Source organism: Epinephelus lanceolatus, chromosome 18 (assembly GCF_041903045.1).
Source record: "Epinephelus lanceolatus isolate andai-2023 chromosome 18, ASM4190304v1, whole genome shotgun sequence".
Classification (NCBI taxonomy): Eukaryota; Metazoa; Chordata; class Actinopteri; order Perciformes; family Serranidae; genus Epinephelus; species Epinephelus lanceolatus.
The window spans coordinates 36,961,002-36,987,523 of record NC_135751.1 but is presented as its reverse complement, the minus strand read 5'-3'; the positions used below and the strand labels follow the sequence as shown (position 1 = coordinate 36,987,523).

The following is a 26,522-nucleotide window of genomic DNA, read 5'->3' as shown; positions in this document are numbered from 1 at the left end:
TATATATATATATATATGTGAGTGTATGATGGCACCTTGGGGCTGGGAAAAAGCGCAATTTCGTTCCCATGTACTTTGTGTGTGGAAATGACAATACACTTGAACTTGAACAGAACATCATCACACCATGCCGCACCACGCCAAACATGGCTTTACAATCTTGTTATGGCGGTGACGTTAGGTCATGCGACCATAATGTAGTTTGATTATAGCCTGATGTCAGCTTTTTACTTTTGGCAATTGCATTCAGACTTTAATAATCATGACAGTGGTGTTAATTTGTGAAGCTTATTTGCTGAACAAAACATGTCAGTATCATAAATATTTGTTTGCCCCAGAGCCTATAGTCCAAAATGAAAAACTCCTTGGGCTTTTTGATGAAGAAACCAGGGCGATGCTAGCTTCTGCATCGGTCTGCATAAACATGTCATCCCTGGAACAATGTGTGCTATGTTACTACTTAACTCACCAGCAAGCTTGAAAGTAAAAGTCAACCCCAGATTCAGTCTTGCTTGGCATTTCGCCTTACTATATTTTGTTTTTCCGGCACTTAGATGCTTGCTGCTTATGGTCTGGCACCTGGTCGCTACTCTTCTACTGATGGTGCCTTCGTTTTGTACGCGGAAGTTGGAAATTCCCAGTTCCCAGTCGGAAGTTTAAACTCGAACGCACCCTGAGATTGGATTTCCAACTCGGAAACTCGGAGCAACCACATCAACCCTGACTTACGAATTCAAGATGGCTGCCGGTCACATACATAGTGAGTAAACACTCTGCTAAAGCACTGTTTATAGCAGTTTTATCTTATTTGTTTTACATTAGGTCAGCCTCATCTGCGGCGTTCATCAGTCAGAGGGCATGATAGTTTTGAAGCTGTCTATACTCCGAAAGTGCAAGGGCAACAAAGGCTTTCTTGCGGGTGTCCTTGCTTTTTTCTGACTTGTCCACCTTTGCCAACTAGAATGCAAAAACTGTTGTCAACTCGGAGGTGACGTCATTCCGACTTCCGACCACCGAGTACAAAACAAACACACCATAAGCCCCAACCTCTCCTGACACGCCCGTAAATGTCCCAAGCACAGAAAATTAGAAAATACTATACATAAGCGATGATTTTGAGAGATTATCTGTGTATGAGTACACTTTCTTTTTTAGAAAAACAAATCCTTCATAGTATGTCTTTAAATACTGGCTTTAATAAATTGCACATTAGCCTCGGTTTTACAAATATAAAATGTTTATTAAAATATAAGAGGTGAATAAAGTATTTGATCTTCAGTTAAGACATTGTTAAACATAGTTCTTTCTCTCATTCACACACACAGACACACAGTCACATACAAACACACTCAAACCACCAAAAGTTCTTCTAATCAACCGAACAGTTCCCACATATGACTGAGGTGATCCAGCTCATCCTGCAGATTTTTCGCCAGCAAGCGAATTCTACCAGAAAACCTGCTTTTATTCGACTTCTTCAGGTGCTGGTCATCCTTCTCTGAAAAATACTGATCCATTTCCTTGATAAAAGCCATGAGCAGTCTCTCAGATGCCATCCCAGCTCCATGTGCAACAGGAGTCCGCCTATCATTGCTCATGGTTGTTCTAAACACAGACTGCGACAGATGTGCCATCTTCACTGCATCCGGCTGCGCCCCCGCCCTCTGTATCCTGGCAATGTCGTGCCGCCGCAGCTCATTCATCCCAGACAGGATAAAATCCAGACAGTGCTCCGGGTCAACAATACAACCTTTATAGTCGTATACGAGTTTCTCAACTGCCATCCTGTTCACCATGTTCTTTTTGGCCTTTGCAGTGTGGGCGCCGATGCCCCCAGCGGACGCCACCATACCAGCGCCAACAGCTGTAGCGATCAGCGAGGTACCAAAGGTCACAGGAGCCAAGGCGATACCCAAAACTGCAGTCATCCCTCCAACAGCTCCTGTCGTGCCGCCAGCAATGTCCATGGTTTTGGTCTTCTTCTTTAACTTGTCCAGGTTGTTGGCAATGCAGTTGAACTCTGTGATGATGTTTCGCAGGCTTTCGCTGTGTTTCATCATGAGGCGGTTGTAGAGACGCAGGGCCTTTTTCACAGTTATGGCTCTCTGATTAAATGACCTGCAGAGAGACGACAATCATGTCTTTATCCAGCTCATTAAGTTAAATTTGATATCCTGAAATAGTTAAGCCTTTTACCTTCACCTGTCACATTTCAAGCTACAGATGGTAACTTTTATATAAAATTAACTTAATTAACCTGAGGAGTCTCTAAAGCCCCGTTTCAACCGAGGAGTACGGTCAGGGCGTAAAATTAACACCCGCCAAGCGCCAATGGTGGGTAAAAAATGAGTTTGGCGTGTAAAACAAAAACACACACCCGCCAGTGGCCGATGGAAAATTTTGAATTGCATGTGGGATTTTTATGTGCTTCGACCATTTCTGCCAGCTGTGTCAGACTATTTTGACCCTTGCAGCTTATTGTACGTGTGCCGGGAACGCATGACGTCAGCAACTGGAGCAAGATGTGGCGACACGTTCCTGCCGTGAAGCCTCCGCCAGAAAAGAGGAAAAACGAAGATGAACATGTTGGACTTGGACAAGAAGAACAGACAGTTAAACAGAGTACAAATGTCGCATGGCATTTTATTGAAAAATGGAAACTAGACAAGGCTGGCCAGCCGCGGTCATGGCTGACCTACGACCCCCACACCAACACGATGAGCTGCAGCCTTTGCCACAAGCACGCCAAAGAAACACAGAGGACAGGGTTGGATTTTCCTAAAGTTGGATTTTCATACTAAAAACGTAAGGTAATTATTTTTAGTATGAAAATCAAGGCACGATTTTTTTATTTGGCTGGTGAAAAATATGTTTGGCTGGTAAATTTTTGGAGGTCACTAGCCAATGGCAGATAAGGTAAAAAGTTAATTTTACGCCCTGAGTACGGTACAGTTCAGTTCAGTTCAGTTCGGTACGCAATTTTTCCACATTTCCACTGTGAAAAGTTGTGGATGGTACCAGTGGAACCGTTCCTTAGCGTCCCCATGTTTGGTCCCCCCTCTGTTAGGGTACCTAGCACACAGATCTGGTACTAAAAGGTGGAGCTGTGAACACTGCAGTCTGATTGGTCAGTAGAGGACGGTCACTCTGCTCAGGGCTGAGTTGTGTCTGGTTTTGAGGCTCATGTAACCACTGTTCATACTGTGGAGAGTTTTATTAGTAAACTGTAACTATAAAATGAAAGGATGTTTTGCTGCCTCTCACAGCAGCTGGAGTCTGAGATATAATTTAATCCACTGGGCTGACTGCCGGCAACTTTTAAGGTGGAACGTTAACTTGAAATGTTACTCAAAGCATGAGTTGATGACGTGAATCCATCAGCACACCTTAAATTTCATTATGACAGCTTTGACCATCGCTTTAGTTGGGGTTTTTTGTCTCTCTTGGATGACACAGGTTTTTAGTACTGAGTGGATCTTTAAACTTTTAAAAATATATATGTTCATTTCAATGGGATTATGTGAACTGCGTATATTCTAATCCTCGCTTGGAGAAAAAAAAGCACAGCGGAGCGTCATTCCGGTGGGCTGCCCGAATGCACAAACACGCTATTTCGTTCTGGAAATGTTGGCGTGCTACCCCGTTCTATGGACAGAACGTGTGTGTAGATATATATTGTAAACAGTAATAGTGCAGTGGTGCTGAGTGCAAATGTTACAGGGATGAAAATGGAATTATTAATAAAACAAGCTACTTTATATACATGAGTTACATACGTGGATACAACAGAATAGTGCATGTGTGCTTATATATTGATAGTGGTGTTAACATGGTAAAGGACAGTGAGTATTTGGAACTGATCCCCAGACAACTGTAGCTGTTCAAAACTGTGCATCTGATTTTCATAGATAGAAACTTCTAGAACAAAACTAATGGGCAGTTAACAAGAAGCAATTCATGTGATGGTTTCTGTGTAGTTACCTGATTTCCTCGTCTATACTGAGGCCATATACAGGTGGAGTCATGTAATCAGGTCCTGTTGGAGTCACAGCACAGACACAGATCAGACTAGGTAATGTACTTTGATTAATGGTAATGCTCTTTGTTACTGAGGACACTGACACATTATTGGCAGTCATTACAATGATGTTTGATGCTTCTATAGTCTTCAAAAAATTAGATAATATCTGTCTAGAGAACATTTTGTACTTACTTGACACTTTTTTCAACCATCTCAACATCCCGATGATGTCCTGAGGGAATCAGGTTATTTTGTTATTAGAAACTATCGCAGAAAGACAACAGATTTTACACATGAAACCTCCTCAAGCTTTGTACTTAATTAAAGAGTGTTAAATCACAGTTTATTTGGAGGTGAATGAGAGGGGCAGAGCTGTACCTCTGAGTCCTCCATGGTCTGTTGGCGAGAAGAGTAACAGCCAGTCTGGTAGCGGAGTGTTGGAGTCCCTAGTGTCTGGTTAAACAGACAGAGATTAATGAGTCCGAAATAAATGAAAGCACAACAGTGTCTACAGCTATGTGTGTGTGTGTGTGTGTGTGTGTGTGTGTGTGTGTGTGTGTAAACAGTGTGTCTCTCACCATCTGATCTCCGTCCTCTGGCAGAACGTCTAGGTAGGGACGGTGCTCTATCTCACTGTACAATGCCTCTGATAGTGTCCCTGTTGAAGGTGGGGCCGGTGGGGTGAATGAAGGTGGACGTGGTGGTCTCCCCTGTGACATACAGAGAAAATAAAGTTGTTTATCACCTCTCCTGCACAAAGATGCAACAATAACATTTCTGCAGAGAATTCTAGTAATAATAAACTAGTCCATACCCATTGGTAGCTGTGGCACCTTCTACCTATGCCAATCCTCAATGCCTATGTGCAGTTTCACATAGATTGACCACGTCAGTGAGTAGAAAAACGTGGGGCAGACAGAATGACTGACTGACAGTTTCCGTGATTATGTACAGCATACCATACCATGACTTAGTCATACCAACAATTAGAAAAACTACAACATTGGTCCACAGGGGGAGCCACAGCGATCGGTCGCATTTTAGCCATTTGTAAGCATTTTTCTGTTGTTATAGCGCCACCCAGTTGACAATTAGAGTTAAATTTCTCCAGTCACCTTGAGGCGTCCTGTTCTACATATCTACCAAGTTTAGTAAAAATCCATATGGCGGTTAGGCCTAGATAAGAAATGAGCTCTCTAGCGCCCCCATTTTGTTTGATGGGGTCAATAATGGAGGGGTCCCCTCAGATTATGTGTGGTCACATGCCTACAAAGTTGTGTGGTGATGGGTGAAACCCTTGAGATGTTATACACCTTTATGTGATGAGCCACGCCCTCCGCAATATTCATTGCCTTATAGAAGCTCAGTTTTAGTAAGTTTTCCAACTTTTGCCAAGAGGGAACTTTAGATATTGGTCCCTAGATTATGTTCACCCAGTTTCATGCAGATCGCTCAAACTTCCTAGGAAGAGATCGATTTGAAGTGTTTTTCAAAAAAATCAAAATGGCGGAAAATCTATATAAGCGGAAGTTATGGGTTCTTGAGGCAAATGTGTTCCTCATGAGGAGAGGCATCTCTGTGCAAAGTTTTATGTCTCTACGACATACGGGGCATGAGATATGCCCATTCAAAGTCTGCAATTTCAATCGGTTGCTATAGCGCCCCCCTTTGGCCAAAGTAAGTTAAAAGTACTGGTGTAGAGACGACTCTGTTGCTGCTTTTTCTTAGATTTTTACAGGTCATTTACGAGTTAACATGTGGCGGATAACTTGAAACTTTCAGCATTCAACAATGCTGTGGTTAACATGTGGTCTGGTTTAGGCACAAAATTATGGTTAAGGAAAGATCATGTTTTGGCTTGAAAAGCAGTGACATCTTGGTGAAAAACAACGGCTTTTCATGCCTAAAAAAACGCTCAAAATACACCTCCGGGTCTCTAAAAAAAACACCCATATTTGGGGTCTGAAAGCCGCTGGAAACACAGCAATGACTCACTAAATCAGTATTTGTTGGTCTGGAACACAGCCTGGCAGGTGTCTCGCCTCAGTGACACGCCATCCACCATTCCTTCCACCTTTTCAGATGACAAATTTGGATTATATTATGTCACTTTGAAAATGCTGATACGTATAAAAACATGCAAATGTAATGCATGCATGATTTGCAGGAAAGACTCATTCTCAGGTGAGTTTTTCTTTACAAAGTGAAATGGAGCTGATGATTAGACAACTGGCACCTGACAGGTGTCATAACAATATTCTGATTAAACAGCATCATTACTACACAGGTGTGCCTTAGGATCATCACATTAAAGGGCTACTCTAAAATGTGCAGTTTTATTTTGAATAAAATATATTTATGAGACACATGACTAGGGCTACACATGGGATTCAGTCGGTTATGACAACTGCATTCAGCTCAAGACCCTGACTGTTTGTGCAGAAATTCCTCACTTGAGAAACCGATGACTGTATCAGCTGTTCAGGTAGCTGGCCTCAGACTATATTGCAGGTGAAGATGCCAGATGTGGAGGTCCTGAGCTGGTGTGGTTACACATGGTCTAAGGTTGGTTGGATGTTCTGCCAAATTCTCAGAATCCACACTGGAGACAGCTTATGTCAGTGAAATAAACAGCTCTCGTGGACATTCCTGCAGCCAGCATGCCAATGGCACACTCCCTCATGACTTGCAACATCTGTGGCATGGTGTTGCTGACCAGCCCAAGGCACACCTGTGTGTAATTATACTGTTAAATCTGCAGCGTGATATGCCACACCTGTCAGGTGGATGGATTGTCTTGTAAAAGGAGAAGTGCGCACAAACAGATTTTAACAAACAAAACAGTCATATTGGTTGTTGTGGTATCAGCTTGGTGCAGCAAACGTGGATGTCACTCTCTGTTGGGAGTACAAACAGCTCTGCATTTCACAGTCACTGAACAGCAAAAAAAAAAAATGCAGCAAAACATAGTGAAGCTTTACACATCTGATTTTCCATGACAGCCTGCCAAACGCATGTGTTTCCGCACCTATTGTTTCCTTTTTTTTTTGGCACCTGTCAAAGCGTGGTTCATCACCTGTAGTCTGCAGGGGTTCACATACCTCAGGAGGCGAGTAGGGGAGGGTGGACTGACAGAGTCGGGGTGGAACTACAGGTCTGTCTGCGGGCTGAAAATCAAAGGCATTCACAGTGTGGGGAAATACTCCAGGTAAATATCATCAAAACATTGAACATACTCCAACATTTGTTTTTTGTATTCATGCTGCTGATTGTTGAGTTGGAATATTAATTTATTACCCCAACTCATAGCAAACACTGAGTCCATAGTGCATACATTTTAGCTTGAAGTTTACCATTGCTCTGTAAATCCCGAAGAGGTTCCCCTCTTCTTCAGAGACATCTGCTGAGACTGGGGGTTGCTGCGTAGAGCTGACGTAGGAACATTTGGATGGCTGACTCTCATCAGTGTCGCTCTATCCAAGAAAAATATTAACAAGGCAAAAACATTATTAAACATATTTCACATTTTTAAACCAGGAACAGCTGATTCAAAGGTGAGCTTTTAATCTGTTAATAGTATACCGCATATACTGTATACAAGGCTTTTGGGACAACTCAGAAATGACTGTCAGTCACCTTCAGATGTGTCTTGAAGAAGTCTAACGTGTTGCAGAAAGGTTGGGATGAGGTGAAACATGTTCGCCCTTACCTCAGGTTTTAACTTCATTGTACAACGTGGTGAATCGTAATAGACGGAGGGCAGAGGGGGGCGTTCAGGCCGCCATCCAGGAGCAGGCTGTATCTTCTCAGCACTGACAGCTGGAGGCTAGCAGAGAAAATAAGAAGAAGGAAGTAAGTTATAGTCTCTCTAGTTGCCCCTTGTGTCATTCAGTGCTGATAGTGAATCACAACTGTTTGGAAGAGTTGAAAAAATGTATGTGAAGGGTTTAGTTGTGTCCAGCTTTAGATTCTAAAGGTCATTATTAAAAACACACACTCATTTATGTTGCTAAAAACATTATGATGTGAGCAAAATTTAAAGGAACATTTCAACATTTTGAGAAATGTGCTTACTCTCATATTTATCTGTTGGGGGAGACAGCGAGCCTGGCTCTGTCCAAGGAACAAAATCTGGCGACCAGGACCTGTAAAGCCCACTGCTTAATATGTTCTCATTTATCTGTCATGTATCTCATTTTGTTAATCCATACAAAAACCTAAGGGTAAAAATGGCACTTTGCAGGGGACTGACTATTTCTTGGCTGGAGGCAGTGACTCCCTGTAGTCCCTGCTGGTTGCCTGGCAACACAGTGACAAAAAAAGTCAAGAGTGATATAGACCAAACACTTCTGGGTAAACTTGCGATTGATTTGAATTGCAGAGATATGTGAATTTCTGTTCATTCTCAGCCATAACTGTAACGTTTAAAGATATGTAGTTAAACATGGCGGTCCGACCTACCTGACATTTACTGCTGTGTTTATTTTGTGTCCTGTGTTGCCTTACTGTACTGCTGCGGATAAGGTCTGCAGCAAAACAGATTTTAGCCACCAAAAACAATTAATATCAGTGTGAGTGTACACTATATTTGGAGTGTTTTCACCACTAATATCTTCTTCTCCTTCTTCTTCTTTGGTGTTTTACAGCAGTTGCCATCCTAATCTTTTATATTTTCTACAGTCTTCTGAAAAGTCCTGTAACTTTTAGAAACCTAAATATCACCTTTCTCCCCTCCACTGTGTCTCCACTCTCAAGCACATCCTTAATCCTAACCTCCCTTTGTCCTACCCTCTGTAGTCCTGCCATCATTGCCCTTCTTTCTTCCTCATATTTCCTGCAAGTAATACGAATATGCTCCACTGACTCCTTTAACTCTACACTGATTCAAAAAGTGTGCTATTCAAGTTGCTGTGACCTATTCTCAATCTGCTAATAATTACTTGCTCCTTCTTGCTGCCTGCCCTACATTTGACCCCCCCTTCTTTGTTTTGAACTACCCAGGAAATCCATCCTATGCCCATGAAACCGAGCTGCACCAATCACATCAGTGTATCTGATATAGGCGGGCCAGAGGCGAGCTAAACAGATGACGACAGCGCTGTGACGACGAAGTCCGGAATCAGTCAGTAAACACTGCAAGATGGCTACGGATGAACACCAGTTGTTTGAAACGGCTTTGGCCGCTACAATGAACGAGTTAGACTTGGCTTTTTCTCTAAAAGAGGAACAGAAGACAGCGCTCAAATCTTTCCTTTGCAAGAAGGACGTTTTTGCTGTTTAGCTACCAGTTAGCTCCGCTGGTAGCTAAACTCTGGATACGTCACCCTGTGTATTGTTCTGATTGGTCGTAGTATTATCCAATTGCGTGCAGTGATATTTTCAAATGCATGCTTGGTGCCGCCCCTCGAGTTGGGCCATTTGCATTACTCATAGCCAGACCCTAAATCTTTCTAGATTTGGGTCTGGATTTCCAGGCTAGTTTTGAACTTCATATAAATGCCTTCCTTTTGTCCCATTGTCCCAATACTGCTGCCACTGATTGACTATTTCCCAGCAAATAATGCTTTTCACCGCTAATACCTTACACACTAACCAACCAAGTGATCAAGGCAGCGGTACACCAGCAACTCCCATGTTCTGCAAAGTAAAATTACTGTTTTAGTCAATGGAATCTGGTGGCTCTGACATAATGGCTTGAGTCTTTGAGGAAAGGCTGACTGACAGCAAGTGAAAGTGTTGACAAAATTCTACATACAGTGTACACTTAAACTGATATTAATTTTTTTTAGGTGGGCTTAAAACAAACCGATCGATGCAGCGTTTGCTCAGTGGTGACTCATTATGTGTGTGAAAATTGTGATTTGGACTATTCTCATCCGACTCTCAGCCAGAAAGCTCATATTTCCCAAAAATGTCCAATTATTCCTTTAAGATTAGTGATATAATAAGACATGTTTGAAGCAGTAAAATGAAGTTTGTTAGTTTGTGTGAAATATCATATATCATATATTCTCACAGTTGGCTCAGGAATTGAAGTTATGTAGTGATTGCCTCCGTCGACTGCTGCTGTGGGTTTACTGAGGGTCATACATTTGCTCAGTGGTGGTCTGGGAGGAGGACGGACAGGGCGAGGCGTCTTGTGGTCTTCAGGATATCCATTGGGCTGGGGACTCTGACGACAGAAGGATGTGAAAACATTAATAATGATTGAAAAAATACGTACGATCATGAGTGAATCTGACAACATCACTCACCACTGCATCGGTTGTATTGCTGGTTGTGTCTGCAGAGTCGTCAGTGATGCTGTTGTTGGTTAACTGGGACGTTAGTAGTGTTTTAGATCGCGGACGAGGTACAGGCTTGACTTGAACTTCTGTCTGCTTTTCAACTGTGACGGCAGGCTGACAGTAGAAAAAACAAGAAGTGAATCAACATTTCCAGTGATGCATAACAGCAGCAGCTAACCAGTAAACACGACAGCTATACCTAAAACTTTAAGGTCAGGCTCAAGGATTTCTATGTTTACACCACTCTGAGTGTCTCCAGCTCATCTGAAGATAAAATGAGGTGATATCATGCAAATACCAGCATTCATCAATTCATACTTTCAGATGGACCACTGATAGAGGAACTCATGTTTACCGTTGGTGCATCCAGGCCTTCGTAGGTTGGCTGCACGACTTCATAGGAGCTGGTGATGGCAGACTGGGTGGAGTACTTCGTCCTGGGGGGTTTGGGAGGCTGTGGGGTTAAATAGTGACAGAAATTAATTAGTTAATTTGTTTTTAATTGCCCAACATATCACACAGTTATGGAGGTTAAGTTAGGAAAATAAAGTTACATAAGTTAGGTTTAGGAAAGGAAGCGTGGTAACTATGCATCTTAAAATAACTCAAGTTTCACACAGGAAACTATCAGCAGTCTCCCGGGGGAAAGTCCTGTGTTTGTTTGAGCCAACCACCACCACAACTTGCTTCCTTTCGCTGAGTTTTGTCACATGTGCTCCCCAGTTACGTGGGTTTTATATATATCCTCCTGAGATCCCAGCTTTTGTTTGGTGTGCACTTTCAGTTTCTCCGAGCTCCAAGCTGTCTGTGTAACAGTCACAATGTGAGTATTTTTAATTGACAGCATCTTAGCATGTTACTGTTGCTAAAACTGCTAAAAATATGTATGCAATATTAAACTACAGATGTTATTAAGCACAAGTAAACAAGTTTCAAATTCAAATTTGATCAGGTTTTGTATGTTCTCCTCTTTTCTGTCGGGATCGGCTGCAGACTAAGTCAAGCAGAATGAAGTATAAGGTGCATCTAACCCAAAATGTAATGTCCTCATATGAAGACGCAGGGTCTAAGGAGGATTACTTTTCATAGGTATAGGTACAAACAGTGCATGAGAACAGTCTCCATTCCTACATGTGCACTGCATCACTGTGCTGTTCTTCTCTTATGTGGTTACATGTGTGTTCTTGTTTTCCGTTACCAGGGAAGAACCAGGTTTTGCGCCTAACTGACAGTTCAGTTCCTTTTATTGAACATGGAAGCAGAGGTGTGGTGGAGAGGTATTATCTTGCACAAAAACTGACCGTATATCTGCCCTTCAGCAGCTTAAACCCCTAAACAATTTCGAGTAAGTCGTTACACAGATCCACAATTTAATTTATAGGTTTTGGATTCTGATTCTATGCTCATAAGTAGTTGAAACCACCATGGATGGATTAATCTGTGAGGGTTCCTCGGGGCAAAAGATGAGCTGCTTGGCCTCTATTAACCCCCTGTGATAGTGTGTATAGTGTTCCCGTGCCTGACCCGAGGTTTACTGTTTGGTAATTCAATACGTTAAACAAATTAAACTCGACATCTGCAAAATGTAAGCACTATACTGAAATAATGAAGAACTACATTCTGACACAAGGACTCTCTTCAGGTCAGGGCCTTAAGAAACTGGAGCACAGCCCTCCTCATGTTAGCTGATGTCCTGTGCTTTTCCTACTACGACAAGCCAACATGTCTGCAGTGAAAAAGGCCCACTGTAGCTGTCTTTGCTCCAGATTATCAATTTGTTGATTTAGAACAAACCCCTTTTCCCAATCCAGAGCAGAGTAAAATAAAAGCTTTATCACATCCTTCAAAGAAACACACATATGCGTGTCTACAGTGCTGCAACGTGCAATTACATGATGAGAATTTAAGCAGTGTCGATAAATCAAACAAACAAACATGAGTGTCATGCACTGAGAAAATTGCATGTGAAACCAGTTGAGCTGAGATGTGCATTGTTAACAAAAACAATTCTAGGCTGGACGTCTTGCAGGAAACCACGCACATGCAACACTGGTAGATCTACCTGCACAATAATTAGTGCTGCTCTGTGTTGTCCTACATATTTTAGCGGTTTGTACATGTGCATCACAGGTGCTCTGATTGTATAATACTTTGGCCAAAATCTTCATGGCTAATTGACATTGTCACTTGATAAAGGGATGGTTCGAAATTTTTGAAGTGGGGTTGTATAAGATACTTATCCATAGTCAGTGTGTTAGCCACAATAGATGGCAGTCAGCACGCCACCAGTTTGCAGAAAGAGGCAGGAGTACTGAATCAAAAGCTAAACGATGCAAACGTATTTTAGCCGTGCACCTAAAAATAACTGTATCTCTTTAAGTGTACAACATATGTAGAATATTTTCACAGCTCTACCTTGCCACAATTACTGACGGACGTCATCTATGCTCTCTTCAAAGCCAGACTCCATTGAGAAAAACAGTAATTTAACATCGCTGAACAGGAGATGCTGGTCTACTGCTGCCTCCATCAGTCAGTTTGTTTGTGTCGTGAGACTTTGGCGTTTAAGAGGGTTAGTTCAGGTTCACCACAGTCACACCAGCAGCTCTGTTTTCAGTGAGCTAAAATCACTGTTTTTCTAAATAGAGTCTGGTGGCTTTGACGAAAGTATAGACAGGTAACTGAAGCTGCTAAGGGCCTCCCCATCACAACGGGCTGTGTGCAGCAAGGTAAAGCAGTGAAGTGATCTCAATATAGCGTACACTGTAAGGGCCGTTTCATAGTCGACGCAAAGGCAAGCAGACGCGAATGCATTGGGACGTATCGAGACACGTTGGCCACCATGATGCGTGCTTACATCTGAAAATGTGTTGCCAGCGGGGGATGATAATGCAAGCGACGCACTTTAAATTAACCACTTTTTGTTACTATAAAGTAACACTTTTAAATGCCAAAGTCACACAATAACGCAAACAAACTGGCTGAATGAGGCAGCGGTAGACCAGCAGCTGCTGTGGTCAGTTATGTTAAATTACTGTTTTTCTTAATGGAGTCTGGCTTTGAAGAGAGCAATATCACAGCTTTAGTTGCCCATTGGAAATCGCTGTCTGACTGCAGTGTAAAAGTATTTTAAATATAGCATACACTTATACCAATATTTATTTTTTTAGGTGGCTGAAATGCATTTTGCTGTTGCCTCTGCCCACAGCAGTACGTTGCTTAGCCTCTGTGGCAGTACACCTGTCTGCTTCTCCAAACTGGGAGCACACTGACAAACATCTCTTGTACGTAACACACTGATCACAGATAAGTACCTCATACAACCCCAGTCCAAAAGATCCCAACCATCCCTTTAAGTACAGTATGTGAGTAAATGCACTTAGTTACATGTCACCATTGCAACTAAAATGTGAGGCACCACACTGGCATGTTTCTGAATCTCTGAGTGACACCAGTGGAAGAAAGGAGAAGCAAGGCGTAACCAGATACACCCATGTCAGACAGAGTCTGTCATGTATCCTTCAGGCCCAACTCTTCTCTAAAACATGTATTTGAGTATTTAAAGAGCTGATTCTTACCGTCATGTTCCAGTTGATCAGTTCTCAGTCTTCTCTGCTTCACTACTCCGCTTGTTCCTTTAGTTACGAATCCAGTGTAGGAAATGGCTCAACAATTTGCGGTGCGTTTACATGCCTGTCCTCTCGTCAGGCCACAGATGCCATAGATGCCTGTCTCTCTGTGTCGTTCGGTCTCAATAGGCCTAAAGGTATGATTTCCCTGCGACGTCACAACAGAGAAAAGAATGTGTGGGTGGATCCCCTTCGTGCACAACTTCCATATAGACATAAACAACAAGTGGACAGAAGGAAAATAAAGATGTCAACACTGTCGTTCAGGCATCTACACCCACACACAAAGTCAACAATATCAGTTATGAGGATATTGCATTAAAAACTCTCCAGCTAATTCAGAATGCAGCAGCACGTGTACTAACAGGAACTAAGAAACGAGATCATATTTCTCCTGTTTTAGCTTCTCTGCACTGGCTCCCTGTAAAATCCAGAATTGAATTTAAAATCCTACTGTTAACTTATAAAGCTCTAAATGGTCAAGCTCCGTCATATCTTAGAGAGCTCATAGTGTCATATTATCCCACCAGAACACTGCGCTCTGAGAACGCAGGGTTACTCGTGGTCCCTAAAGTCTCCAAAAGCAGATCAGGAGCCAGAGCCTTCAGCTATCAGGCTCCTCTCCTGTGGAATCATCTTCCTGTTACGGTCCGGGAGGCAGACACCGTCTCCACATTTAAGACTAGACTTAAGACTTTCCTCTTTGATAAAGCTTATAGTTAGGGCTGGCTCAGGCTTGCCCTGTACCAGCCCCTAGTTAGGCTGACTTAGGCCTAGTCTGCCGGAGGACCCCCTATAATACACCGGGCTCCCTCTCTCTCCCTCTCTCTCTCTCTCTCTCTCTCTCTCTCTCATCCTATTACTGCATCTTGCTAACTCGGCCATTCTGGATGTCACTAACTCGGCTTCTTCTCCGGAGCCTTTGTGCTCCACTGTCTCTCAGATTAACTCATATCGCAGCGGTGCCTGGACAGCGTGACGTGTGTGGTTGTGCTGCTGCCGTGGTCCTGCCAGATGCCTCCTGCTGCTGCTGCCATCATTAGTCATTAGTCATACTTCTACTGTTATTATACACATATGACTATTGTCACACAAGTATACTGTCAGATATTAATACATACTTTCAACATATTGTACCACAGTAGCCAGAACTATAACTATAATATTATTACTTTCATTAATGTTGTTGTAAGCTACTGTCATTACCTGCATCTCTCTCTCTCTCTCTCTCTCTCTCTCTCTCTCTCTCTCTCTCTCTCTCTCTCTCTCTCTCTCTGTCTCATTGTGTCATATGGATTACTGTTAATTTATTATGCTGATCTGTTCTGTACGACATCTATTGCACGTCTGTCCGTCCTGGAAGAGGGATCCCTCCTCAGTTGCTCTTCCTGAGGTTTCTACCGTTTTTTTTCCCTGTTAAAGGGTTTTTTTGGGGGAGTTTTTCCTTATCCGCTGTGAGGGTCTTAAGGACAGAGGGATGTCGTATGCTGTAAAGCCCTGTGAGGCAAATTGTGATTTGTGATATTGGGCTTTATAAATAAAATTGAATTGAAAAAATTGAACTTACAGTCGTGCCCCGGAGGCTAACTCTAACCTTAACCATTACCACTACATGCCAAACACCAACCTGAACTCTAAACTAACACTAACCTTGACCAAACACCAAGTCTCAACCCTTAAGTTTAATGCTTCACCTTGTGCCTGACCAGCTTTTCTTACTGTCAAAACCTCAGTCTAATTGATAATGATGGATGATTGTGTGTTTGCCAGTCTTTATGTTTTCGTGTTTTCCGTGTTGGGGAATACAACCTGCTCGACAGGTCAGGTGAGTGGGTGTTGTGTGATCTTGTCTGCAAATGCTTTCACACTTTGTCATTGTCCTGTGTCAGAAAGGGCAGCTCGATGAGTGACGGTTTGGGTGATTCATCCTGAGATTTTTTATGCTGTGGCTTGGAATTGAAACTCTCCTTTCATCATTCATAATTACATGTTACAATGAGTGCTTAAGAAAGTTATTCCAGACACTGACACCTCCTGTTTGATCTTTGAAGAATAGTCTGACATTTTGGGAAATGTGCTTATTTGCATTGTTGGCACCACCCTCATGTCTGTACGGTAAATATGAAGCTTTAGCCAGCAGACAGTTAGCTTAGCTTAGCTTAGCTTAGCTTAGCTTAGCTTAGCTTAGCTTAGCTTAGCTTAGCTTAGCTTAGCACGGGAGTGTTTAAACATTTGTGAATGGGGGCCTGATTAGATGATGTGAAAATACCTGGGGGTCAGCTGCTTCTCACATCATATGGGTAACACTTTTAACAGAAATACAAACGGCTCCTGGAAGCAACAGCTGTTGCTCTTGACTTTATGCGTCTTTGCAGTAGCTATGTCTGCTACCTAGCAAGAAATGTGGTGTAAACTAATTGTTTGTTTGCTTGTTTACCATCTGTCTACAGCCCCTTTTACACTGCCTCCTCAAGGCAAGAATTTCACACCATTTTGCCGCCTTGCCATTTGGTATAAAACGTACAGTCCCAGAATGGGGGGTCAGAGTTGTCTCACCTTTAAGGTGGCAGCGAAGATTTGTAACAGCACCGAAATGATATCTGTATAAGTGGGAGGGGATCATGGGTAGGATGAGTGTGATTTTTGACAACGGGTTGTGCGTGCGACCAACTGCGGGAGATTTAAAAAGTAGCTCTTAGCAGTTAGTGCTAACTCAATGAGATTCGGAAGCTCCTTACCCTCAGAGCAGAGGACCAGATCACCTAGAGTTGTCTTGCTTTGGTCTGAATCAGGGACTAATGTTGTTCCAAAGTTGTATAATTACCTAGAGTTGGTTCCTGTTCTCACGGCAGCATTTACAAGCGGACCAGATCAAATGCCTTGTGTGAGAAAGCTGCTCTTGATTGGTCAAAAATCCAGGAAGTAAAGCAAACGTTGAAGAAGAGTACACTTGCAAGATAAATGTGACACTTTCTAATGTCACAATGGAGGGACAACTACGCAGGTTGATTTTAGCGCTGCTCATCGTGGACTATATTGCTGTCATTGTTCATTTTAGTCAAACCATACAGTTTGAAAACGAGGCGCGGCTCCAGCTAGAAAACAATGTTTTGATGCATTGGATGTGCTGAATGTGCATATTAAGGCAGTACAGGAGGAGGTGCACATTAATAATCCTCCAGGACTGTAACATGCTCATGTTTAACCCAAACAATGTGTCATGTGACTGCAGTTGCTTCACATCCAGGTCGGATCATGTTCTCACCACAAACCAACCGCACCAGAGTTTGTTTGTAACCGGACTGAGACCACCTCTTCAAGAAGGTCTCAGTCCGGTTGTTTTGGTGCACACCTGAGTGTGATTGCTGTGTTCACACCTGCCCAAACGAACCGCACTGAGGGGGCAAATGAACTTGAGTTTGATTGAACCAAGCAAAACAGGGCAGGTGTGAGGTGCAGGGACTTTATAGCAGCCCTATAGTGGGATTTCTGTGTGAAAGACTACAGACTTTGAGGTAGTTTTTGCATTTTCTTGTAGTTGTGTGGGTGTCTTTGAGATAATTGTGTGTCTTATATGGTTGTTTTGCCCATTTTGTAGTTTGTCTTGTTGCAGTTCCTTTGCATCTCTTTTTTTGGTCTTTTTGTGTGTCTGCCTGGTTGGTCCGTGTTAATTTGACATTTGACATTTATTAGGCTTCCCAAATGCAAGTAATTCTTCACCAGAAGTACAACATTTGATTAAGCAGAGGCCAAAAACATACTGACATATATATGGCTACTAAACTTACTTACCTGTACTTCAGTCTGTGTGTTTAGGTTTAGAGATTATCTGTAGAAAGGTATTCAGTAAACTGTATGAAGAATGTTATCTGTTAAATGTAGCTGGACTTTCAAACATTAACACAATATGACCTATCATTCATTCCACAGTCACAACAACTCGTGACCCTGTAGAGACCTCGGTGCACCGGTGTGTAATGCTGGATGATTGATATCCTCTTCCACCAATCAGAACACCGCACTGATTATTTCCCTCCAATCACCGAGATGCGTCACGAGGGAAACCGAGTAAATGCGGACATTGCCGAAGCGCTTTCATTTGGCTTTCTGCGTCAGCTGGAGCGGAGGTGTGTGTTGGAGCTCGTGTTAGTAACGGAAACAAGTTAAAAGTGTGTGTTATTCCTCCAGAGGACGGAGATGACACGGCTGAAGATGTTTTATCTCATCGGGGCGCTGCTGGTAACACAAAGCGCCGCCATCTTCAGGTAAATACTGTTTATCAGCTGATGTTGTGGCAGCTAGAGTCAAGCTGTATGTTCATCCTGTATCACTTCATATAGCAACAGATGTGCGCTCCAGTCAATGCAGGTTAATGTGAGCGCGCGCGTGCACTGGCTTCCTTGTTTCATGACGTCCCCACGTGCCTCCAATTAATGTTCAAACTGTAACCTGCAACAATGCTGCACCGAAACTTAAGTTTGGCTCAACATTTTGTACAGTTGCATAATTTGCATGAAAGTTTGTGCGAACATGAGGAAGCAGTCTTTTTGCGCACGCGCATGTTTGTACCCGTGATATTTAATTGATTAATGCTTAATTTCAGAGTCCCCCTTCATAAAACCAGAAGCCTCCGCCGCCTGATGAGTGATAACGGGATGTCTCTGGAGGATCTCCGGGCTTTGGCGCAGAGCAGCGGAGCACAGGACAGCTCTCCCTCCCCCAACGTGCCTGTAGAGAGGCTGACCAACTTCATGGATGTATGTACACATGCAGTATTAACCTCATAATGATAATTAAGCCATCCCCTCCCTCTGATGTTAACAGCAGCTCATTGAGGTTTATAGTGTGTGTGGGCAGCAGGGGCGTAAGCTATGGGAGGGACACGGTGGACATGTCCCCTGCACCTTTTAAGGGGGATTCAAACTTGTGCGTCAGCTCTGTGCAGACCCTACGCCACTGTGAGCATTTATACTTGTGCGGTGGTGTGTCTGTGTCACTCTGCAGTTACACCTCCTACACTGGTCAGCAGCAGGTTTTCTGTGAATTGCTGTAAAGTTTAGTTTCAAAACACACATTAAACACACATTAAACATGGCTTAATAGAGACAGTTTCAAACACAAGTACACAAATCAGCTTCACTATAACTCGCAGCATTCACAGACAAACACTTGTCTTTATCTGGACACATTTTCCCCACAAATACAACATGCTAATGTTATTAGCACAAGCCTATGGCATTTTACATTGTATAAATTAGCCTAGTGGCTAGCAGACATTTCCTGTACTCATATGAAGCCAGAGACAACAGCAACATTTAACAAAGGTAACGGCACATAATTTGGCTCCATTACAACTCACAAAGTTCACTGACAAAACAACTGTCTTATACTAAACACGGTTTCCAAACAAATACAACATGCTAACGTTATTAGCACAAGCCTATGGCATTTTACATTGTATAAATTAGCCTAGCAGCTAGCGGAGATTTCCTCTGCTCATATGAAGCCAGGATAAATCACACACAAGACTTACAATGCTATTTTTTGGAGGCTTTATTGTCTTCACAATTTATTGTTTCTTATCTGTGAAATAAAAGTAAATAAAAGCTTTGTTTCCACTGAGGGAAATGGTTTCAGCTTACACAAACAGACAGGAGGAGTTACGTTTCTGGGAAGGTGCACGTCAAGCTATGGCGTAGGTTGCAGTGTTGGCTCTTCGCTGACTCAGTCAGTTTCGATTGACGCAGAAGTATAAATCCCACTTTAGAAAGTGGATCGGACCTCTCCATTTTTTCACATTCTGAAAATTAAACAGTTTTCCCGCGGTTCCTTAAAGTCCAGCACACTTCTTCACTTATCCAAGAGTTAATAGTTACACAAGGTGCTGTGGGTCAGAAAAAGTTCAATATTGAAGCAGTATGAAAAACAGGAGGGAATGATTAAGTAAATACCGTACCATGGGATGAAATCACTGTTTTTGCCTGTTTAGTAAAATAACTTGGCATGGAATCAGAAAGAGCCTGTTTCACAGCAGATCTCAGTGTTTCCTGTGACCTTTTTTGTCTCCTCAGGCTCAGTACTACGGGTTGATTAGCATCGGCACCCCTCCACAGAACTTCACTGTGCTGTTTGACACCGGCTCCTCCAACCTCTGGGTCCCCTCCATTCACTGCTCTTTCTTTGATGTGGCCTGCTGTGAGTGCGGGGACTTTTGGGGGGAACTGACTCATTTAACAGCTCTATATGTGTGTCTGCTGGCTCCTTCCTGGAAGATGTTCGCTGTATTTACCAAACAGTGCCTAAAATATCACACTTGTTCTAGTCTGCTGCATCTCAGGGCTGTTTCAGTATAAATGTTTAAGTATCTTCAGTATAAATTCAGGACAATTTTAACATCACAAGTCAGCATTCTGGCAATGATGTAATCACAATGCAGCACACTGTTTCATTACAATGTACAGTAAGTGGAGGGGAAGTTCAAACGTTACACAAAGGAGCGTCTCTGTGTCCCATTAAAAAGAGGATTTAAAACCAAACTTTAATCTCAGCTGCATTTAAAGGCCAAAGTGGCTTTGAACAGTGTGAAAGACAAGTGGTCACATGGGGAATCACGCTGACGGCAAACCAATTTCTAGTTTATTCTTATCATGTGCACAACAATTACAGTGAAGCAGTTGTTGACAATGATAAATCTGTTGTCTCAGGCTCCGTCTAACAAGGCTCGATAAATCTAGAAAAAGGAAATTAACAAGAAAAAGCAAAATCTGAATCCGAGACATGAAAAGGTAAATTTAAAAAAAAAAAAAAAAAAAAAAAAAGTGAGTAAAATTAAAGTAAATCACTGTAAAAACTTTTGAATCGGAGGGCAGACTGGGCACAGATTAAAGGAGGGGGCTGTAGGAGCCTGATAGTCTGTGTTATTGGTGAACACCTTTTTTGGTCACTTAAGGTGCGGACACACCAAACCGACATCAAAGAACTAGCGGTGACAAAATCCAACTGTTGCGTCGTCTACGTCGCCTCACGTCACCCTGTGTCAGCTGCATTTGAACACACTACAGTCACTGGCATTAGCAAAAGAAAATCATCTGTTGACCAGTTAATGTATAACAGGAAGCAAAGCAGTTCTTCATTGCCGATGATCACTTTAGGATGTCTTGTAGACACCTTTTCGTACGCCTTTGAACCATTTGGGGAAGATATTTAGATGCCTTGTATCAACACATTTTTTTTCTGCACATAAAACTACAAACGCAGCTATCAGATCTATGATCCATTGACAGCCAGCTCCAGTCAGGTTAGTCTTCCCTTCATAGCCTCTTGATTACTAATTCTTAGTTTCAGATCGTCGCCTGCCTTTAGGAAATCAGTCAAAATGTGTTAAGACTTCAATTTAAAGCCCTAACAATAAATTAATGTGAAATAAACAACATTAAATATTCTCATATTGATAAATAGCTGCTTTTTTTGCAACTCCAAATAGCCTACAGATATTGACAGATTATAAGACATGTAGCCACTGAACATAAACGTGTAAAAGGCCCCCACTTCTCCTACAAAGGGACAAGACCCCAGACTGAAAGAGGCACAACCATGTCTCTGTGTGGTCCTTTTGCTTCTCTTTGTATTCCTTACTTTCCAACAGGAAATGTTAACAGTCACATTATGGCAAAGGTTCTGATCCAAACAAGCCATCTACCTTCTGAGTCCGGTATGGGGGGGACACCAGTGATGGCCAATGAGATTCCAGGGGGCGTGTGCTACACCGCTGGCTATGTTTCAAACTGTGAATCAGTCCCTCAAGGATTTTGCAGGCTTTTTTTGGATTGTTGCGGCTTAAAATGTCCGATTTCATGGCAGCTTTTCTAAAAATTGCACTTTTTTTGCTATGAAATTGTGAGAGCAAGGGAAAATTGCAAAAATAGTGGCACATTTTATTCGTTTAATTCATTAAAAATCAAAGGCAACTTGTTCCACTGAGAATAAAACCGCGCTGCTTATGCTACACTAATGTACCACTAACCCTGCATATTTGATCTATCTCACCTTGATTCTCTGCGCACTTGCAGTAGTTGTTGATGCAAAACTTGTCTTGTCTGTTGTCGCTGTATTTCAGCTAGTCTCTGGGTGTGTTTTGCTGCAGAAAAGTGTTTGTCAATCGATTAATTTTCCTTTGTGTTCCACCAGAACGATGCAAGCGGTGCAAAACAGTATAAGAATTTTGTCCTGTGCTGTTTTTCATGCAGAACATCAGGGCATTGCTTTGCACAGTCTTAAGCAGTCATTTTTGTTGGACGTTTGTGTCGCACACGTCATCAGAACTGAAAACAAGGAAGTGAGTTTGGGGACGTTGAGCGGGGGACTGCTGTGATTGATGAAACTCACGGGAAAGTACGATCATGTGTCAAATTGCAGAACAATTGCAGTAGTTGGTTGTTGTGATCGCAGCATCTTAGAGGGGCTGAGTCATGGTGTATTATCACTAACAACCATCTCTACATTCCCATTTTGATCCACTGTCCTCTCTGATCAGGGCTGCATCGTCGTTACAACTCTAAGAAGTCCAGCACATTCGTTAAGAACGGCACAGAGTTCTCCATCCACTACGGCAGAGGCAGCTTGTCTGGCTTCATCAGCGGAGACACAGTCTCTGTGAGTTTGAGACACACTCACTCACATTCCTTCGCTCACTCACAAAGCTCTTTGTTTGACTGCATTCCTAAATTTTGGTGGTCACACCATTCCTATCAATCCATTCAAAGTTTTTTGTTTTGTCTGTCGACGTCTCTCTGCTGCTCACAGGTAGCAGGTCTGCCCATCCCTGGCCAGCAGTTTGGTGAAGCGGTGAAGCAGCCTGGCATCACATTTGCAGTGGCACGGTTCGACGGGGTCTTGGGCATGGCCTACCCCTCCATATCAGTCGCTAAAGTCACCCCGGTGTTTGACACGGCCATGGCTGCCAAGCTGCTGCCTCAGAACATTTTCTCTTTCTACATCAGCAGGTTGGTGTCTGACAGAAGAAGCATTTAAGAACTGTCAGTCAGAGAGAGTTTGTGGTATGTTATGTCCTAATTCACTAACTGTGGGGTTTTCCCAGTTGTGACAAGCGGAGGTTTTGTTAACACAGTGGTTAATGCTTCCCTTAGAGACCCAAAAGCAGCAGTAGGCGGAGAGCTAGTGCTGGGCGGGACAGACCCTCAGTACTACACCGGAGACCTGCACTATGTCAACGTCACAAGAAAGGCCTACTGGCAGATCGAGATGAAGGGGTGAGAATGAACGTTTTGCTGTGTCATTGTTAGGAGGAAGTGGAATAGTGTTGTTGAGGTTGAGGCACTTTCTGTTCCTTGTTTGTCATCATCACAATTGGTTATTGATAATAGTATCTCCACTGATGTGGAAAGCTTGTACTTCTGGTCAGTCCTCATTTCAATGAATAATAACTCAATGAGCTTCAGTTGTTCTTTCTTGAATATTTGTTCATTACAACATAAATCAGATGCCAGAAAAGATCTTGGTACATAGGTCATACCAAAAACTTACTGGGTAAGTTTTGTAATTTGCAACCTGGACCCTTTTCCCCACTGTTTTGTGTATAAGTGACTAATGGGAACTATTGTTTTTGACACTGGTCCAGTGTTGAGCAAGAGAGTTTCAGCCAGCAGCAGTGAAACCGGCTGCCATGTAACCACTCAGGGCATGTTTGCCCGATCAATGCACGTCCACTTAAAGTGCTTGTTTTTGCCACTGTCAGGCTCACATTATTATTCTGTGTGTCTGACAACAATATAGAAAGGATCCCTATGGAGATAGACCTTTTTGTTAAAGAGAAAGATCCTTTGAGTTAAAAAAGAAACAGCCTCAAAATCACCATCACCAATTCCACCAAATTCCATTTTCACATCTAACTTGGTGAATTAAGGGTTCATTTCAACCAAACCAGAGTCAGTGATTGTTGGAACACTTAAAAGACAAACTAAGATGGCTTTTGTGAGTTTTATTTTGTTTATGTCAACTTTAATAAAGGGAGTTAAAGGCCCAGACACACCAAACCGACTTCAGAGATCTAGCGGCAACGAAAGCCGATTGTTGCATCACCTCACGTCACCTCTGTCTTGGTGGTAAAAGTTGCACATGAAGACACCACAAAGACTACGGCTGAATGCTAATCAGCACATACTTTCTGCGCATGCATGAGAGGAAATAACACTCCACACCAGCAGACAGCGATATATTGTAATCCTCATTGAAAATGGAAACTGAAAAACCGTCTTGAAGCTAGTCAGCTAGTTAGCACATCAACAACACAATCCAGAGTATATTTACGGTGTGCCAGTGAACAATAACACAAAGAGCTCAATGGCTCAAGAAAAATAATCTTACCTCATGTTACAAGTTTGTTTTGGTCTCACTCCCTCTCGACTTGAGCTGTTTGTTTACTTTCCTCACTTTGTGTGATTTCATTCAACGACGGGCTCCACCGTCACCCAAACAAAAAAAAAACAACTAACAGGTGCTGATGAAGAGCAATGGTGTGGGACACACCGTAGTGACAAGGGCGACAGACGCTCACTGACGGCCCAGCGTTGACGACTTCATGTGTCAGGGCCTTTACAGTGATAAAAATCATGTTAGTTTAAATGAAGTCTAGTTGGTTTAGGATGACGATTTCGGGGCTGTTTCTGGTTAAACAAAAGGATCTATCTCTGAAGGGATCCTCTCCATAATATTGTCACCTCTTGTCTCTCTGCCTCGCCCTGCTGCTGCCCCCTCTCTAACCCGCCCTGCAGAGTTGAAGTTGGCAACCAGCTGACTCTCTGCAAGGCCAGTTGCCAGGCTATCATCGACACGGGGACGTCCCTAATCGTAGGTCCTGTGCAGGAAATCAGAGCGCTGCACAAAGCCATCGGAGCGCTGCCCCTGCTGATGGGAGAGGTAGATGATGCTGCACTCTTGTATCCCAGATGTAACGTTTAAAACTTTAACTGGAGCGAATTGCTCGCTTTGTCTTTATCGTCTGTCGAGATCATTTAAACACATCCTCCTCTCCCTCCTCTCTAGTACTGGATCGACTGTAAAAGGATCCCATCTCTGCCCGTCGTCTCCTTCAACATCGGAGGGAAGATGTTAAACCTGACTGGAGAGGATTATGTCATAAAGGTAGATACACTCAATCTCAAGATGGACGACATTCACAACCAACAAACCTCTCACTAAGCCCCGCCCCAGAGAGAAGCAGACTGAGGCATCTGCAGTCTGTGTCGTTGTCGGACCCTGGTCTGAGCCAGGCTGATGCTACGTTATGATTGGCCAGTCTGCATCCAGGGGCGGGACTTAGCAAAGGGTCAATTAGTTGGGAACCACTGCTCTAGAGTGTCCTTGCAAAACTAAACAAATATTTGCTTTCACTGAGAACATCTGTCTCCTCTTTGATGCAGGAGACCCAGATGGGGATGTCAATCTGTCTCTCAGGCTTCATGGCCATGGACATCCCGCCTCCCGCGGGGCCCCTGTGGATCCTGGGAGACGTATTCATCGGGAGGTACTACACCGTGTTTGACAGGAACGCAGACCGTGTGGGCTTTGCCCCGGCCAAGTAGATTACAGAACACTGTTTGTGTCAAATATGTTGCACTTCTCTTTTCTGGTGGTTATTTGACTTTCAAAAGTTGCACCATGCGAAGCTAAATTTCGTCATCTCATCTGCAGCAATCAAAAGCATTTAATGGTCGCTGTATTTGACTGTTAGACCTGGCTCACCACAAACGTCTCACACCTGCTTAGAATAATGAGGTTTACATGCTGGATGCTGCATTAAAAGCCATTTCAACACAGTTAGCAAGGAGTGCTGATGTGTTGTGCCACTGAACAAAGGGACTGCCTCCACTCCTTTTTTGGTTTTAATTTAAGCTTCATCTTCAGTCAGAGCTATGCATTTTGATATGCAGTTTATTTTTTGTAACGTAGGTGTTTCGGGGGAACAAATGCACCTCAAATTTTGGGATGTAATTTTGTTTCATTCCTAAAAACTGAACCACCTTTCCAGCTCCCATTGCGTACTAATAGATGTTTTAATTGGGGGCTGCTTTTGTACTCTGAAGGTCTCAGGATGTTTCTCTTAATATGCCAATGTGAATTTTATTACCAAATCTCACTGAATAAAGCTTTAAATAAATAAATAATGTTTTGTTGAACTTTGAATGGATGGGGTTTGATTGTCTCACTGCATTTCAAGTTAGTGCTAAGCTCAGTGTACTCACACCAAATCGTCCAACATTCATTTGGCAAATTGCAAATCCAGAGAGTGCTTCAGTATAAATATCTTTGTATCTGGCTGGAGAATAACCTCAACTTCAAGCATCATATTAACACTGATTTAATAAATTGAGAATTATATTTGGCAGAGGTCCAGTCTCCAGGCCTCAACGGGTCAGAGGCCCCATCATAGATGATAGATCGGACTTGACTCTGACCTGTCGAGGCCCGGACAAAGGACCTCCAGGGCACTGGTTTGTTCCACAGATGCTTGATCAGATTGGGATCTGTGAAATTTGAAAGCTAGGTCGATGCCTTGAGCTCTTTGTC

The 26,522-nt window shown here is 42.9% G+C and overlaps 2 protein-coding genes across 2 annotated transcripts; one reads left to right on the top strand and one right to left on the bottom strand.

Annotated features, from left to right (window-relative positions):
- Positions 1 to 1,219: 1,219 nt before the first annotated feature.
- On the bottom strand, positions 1,220 to 14,082 carry LOC117267939 (uncharacterized). Its single transcript, XM_033644017.2, has 12 exons — positions 13,887 to 14,082; positions 10,664 to 10,762; positions 10,276 to 10,422; positions 10,038 to 10,193; positions 7,731 to 7,847; positions 7,375 to 7,494; positions 7,123 to 7,188; positions 4,600 to 4,731; positions 4,400 to 4,474; positions 4,214 to 4,253; positions 3,982 to 4,036; positions 1,220 to 2,118 (listed from the first exon to the last, which is right to left on the bottom strand). Exons 1-12 carry the CDS (start codon positions 13,890 to 13,892, stop codon positions 1,374 to 1,376), a joined length of 1,758 nt encoding a protein of 585 aa, XP_033499908.2. The 5' UTR covers positions 13,893 to 14,082; the 3' UTR covers positions 1,220 to 1,373.
- Positions 14,083 to 18,019: 3,937 nt separating this feature from the next.
- Positions 18,020 to 26,138, top strand: napsa (napsin A aspartic peptidase). The gene is made up of 9 exons (XM_033644020.2): positions 18,020 to 18,202; positions 18,541 to 18,694; positions 20,009 to 20,132; positions 22,471 to 22,589; positions 22,740 to 22,939; positions 23,084 to 23,206; positions 24,728 to 24,872; positions 24,999 to 25,097; positions 25,376 to 26,138. The coding sequence occupies exons 1-9, from the start codon at positions 18,135 to 18,137 to the stop codon at positions 25,535 to 25,537; spliced, it is 1,194 nt and encodes a 397-aa protein (XP_033499911.1). The 5' UTR covers positions 18,020 to 18,134; the 3' UTR covers positions 25,538 to 26,138.
- Positions 26,139 to 26,522: the final 384 nt, after the last annotated feature.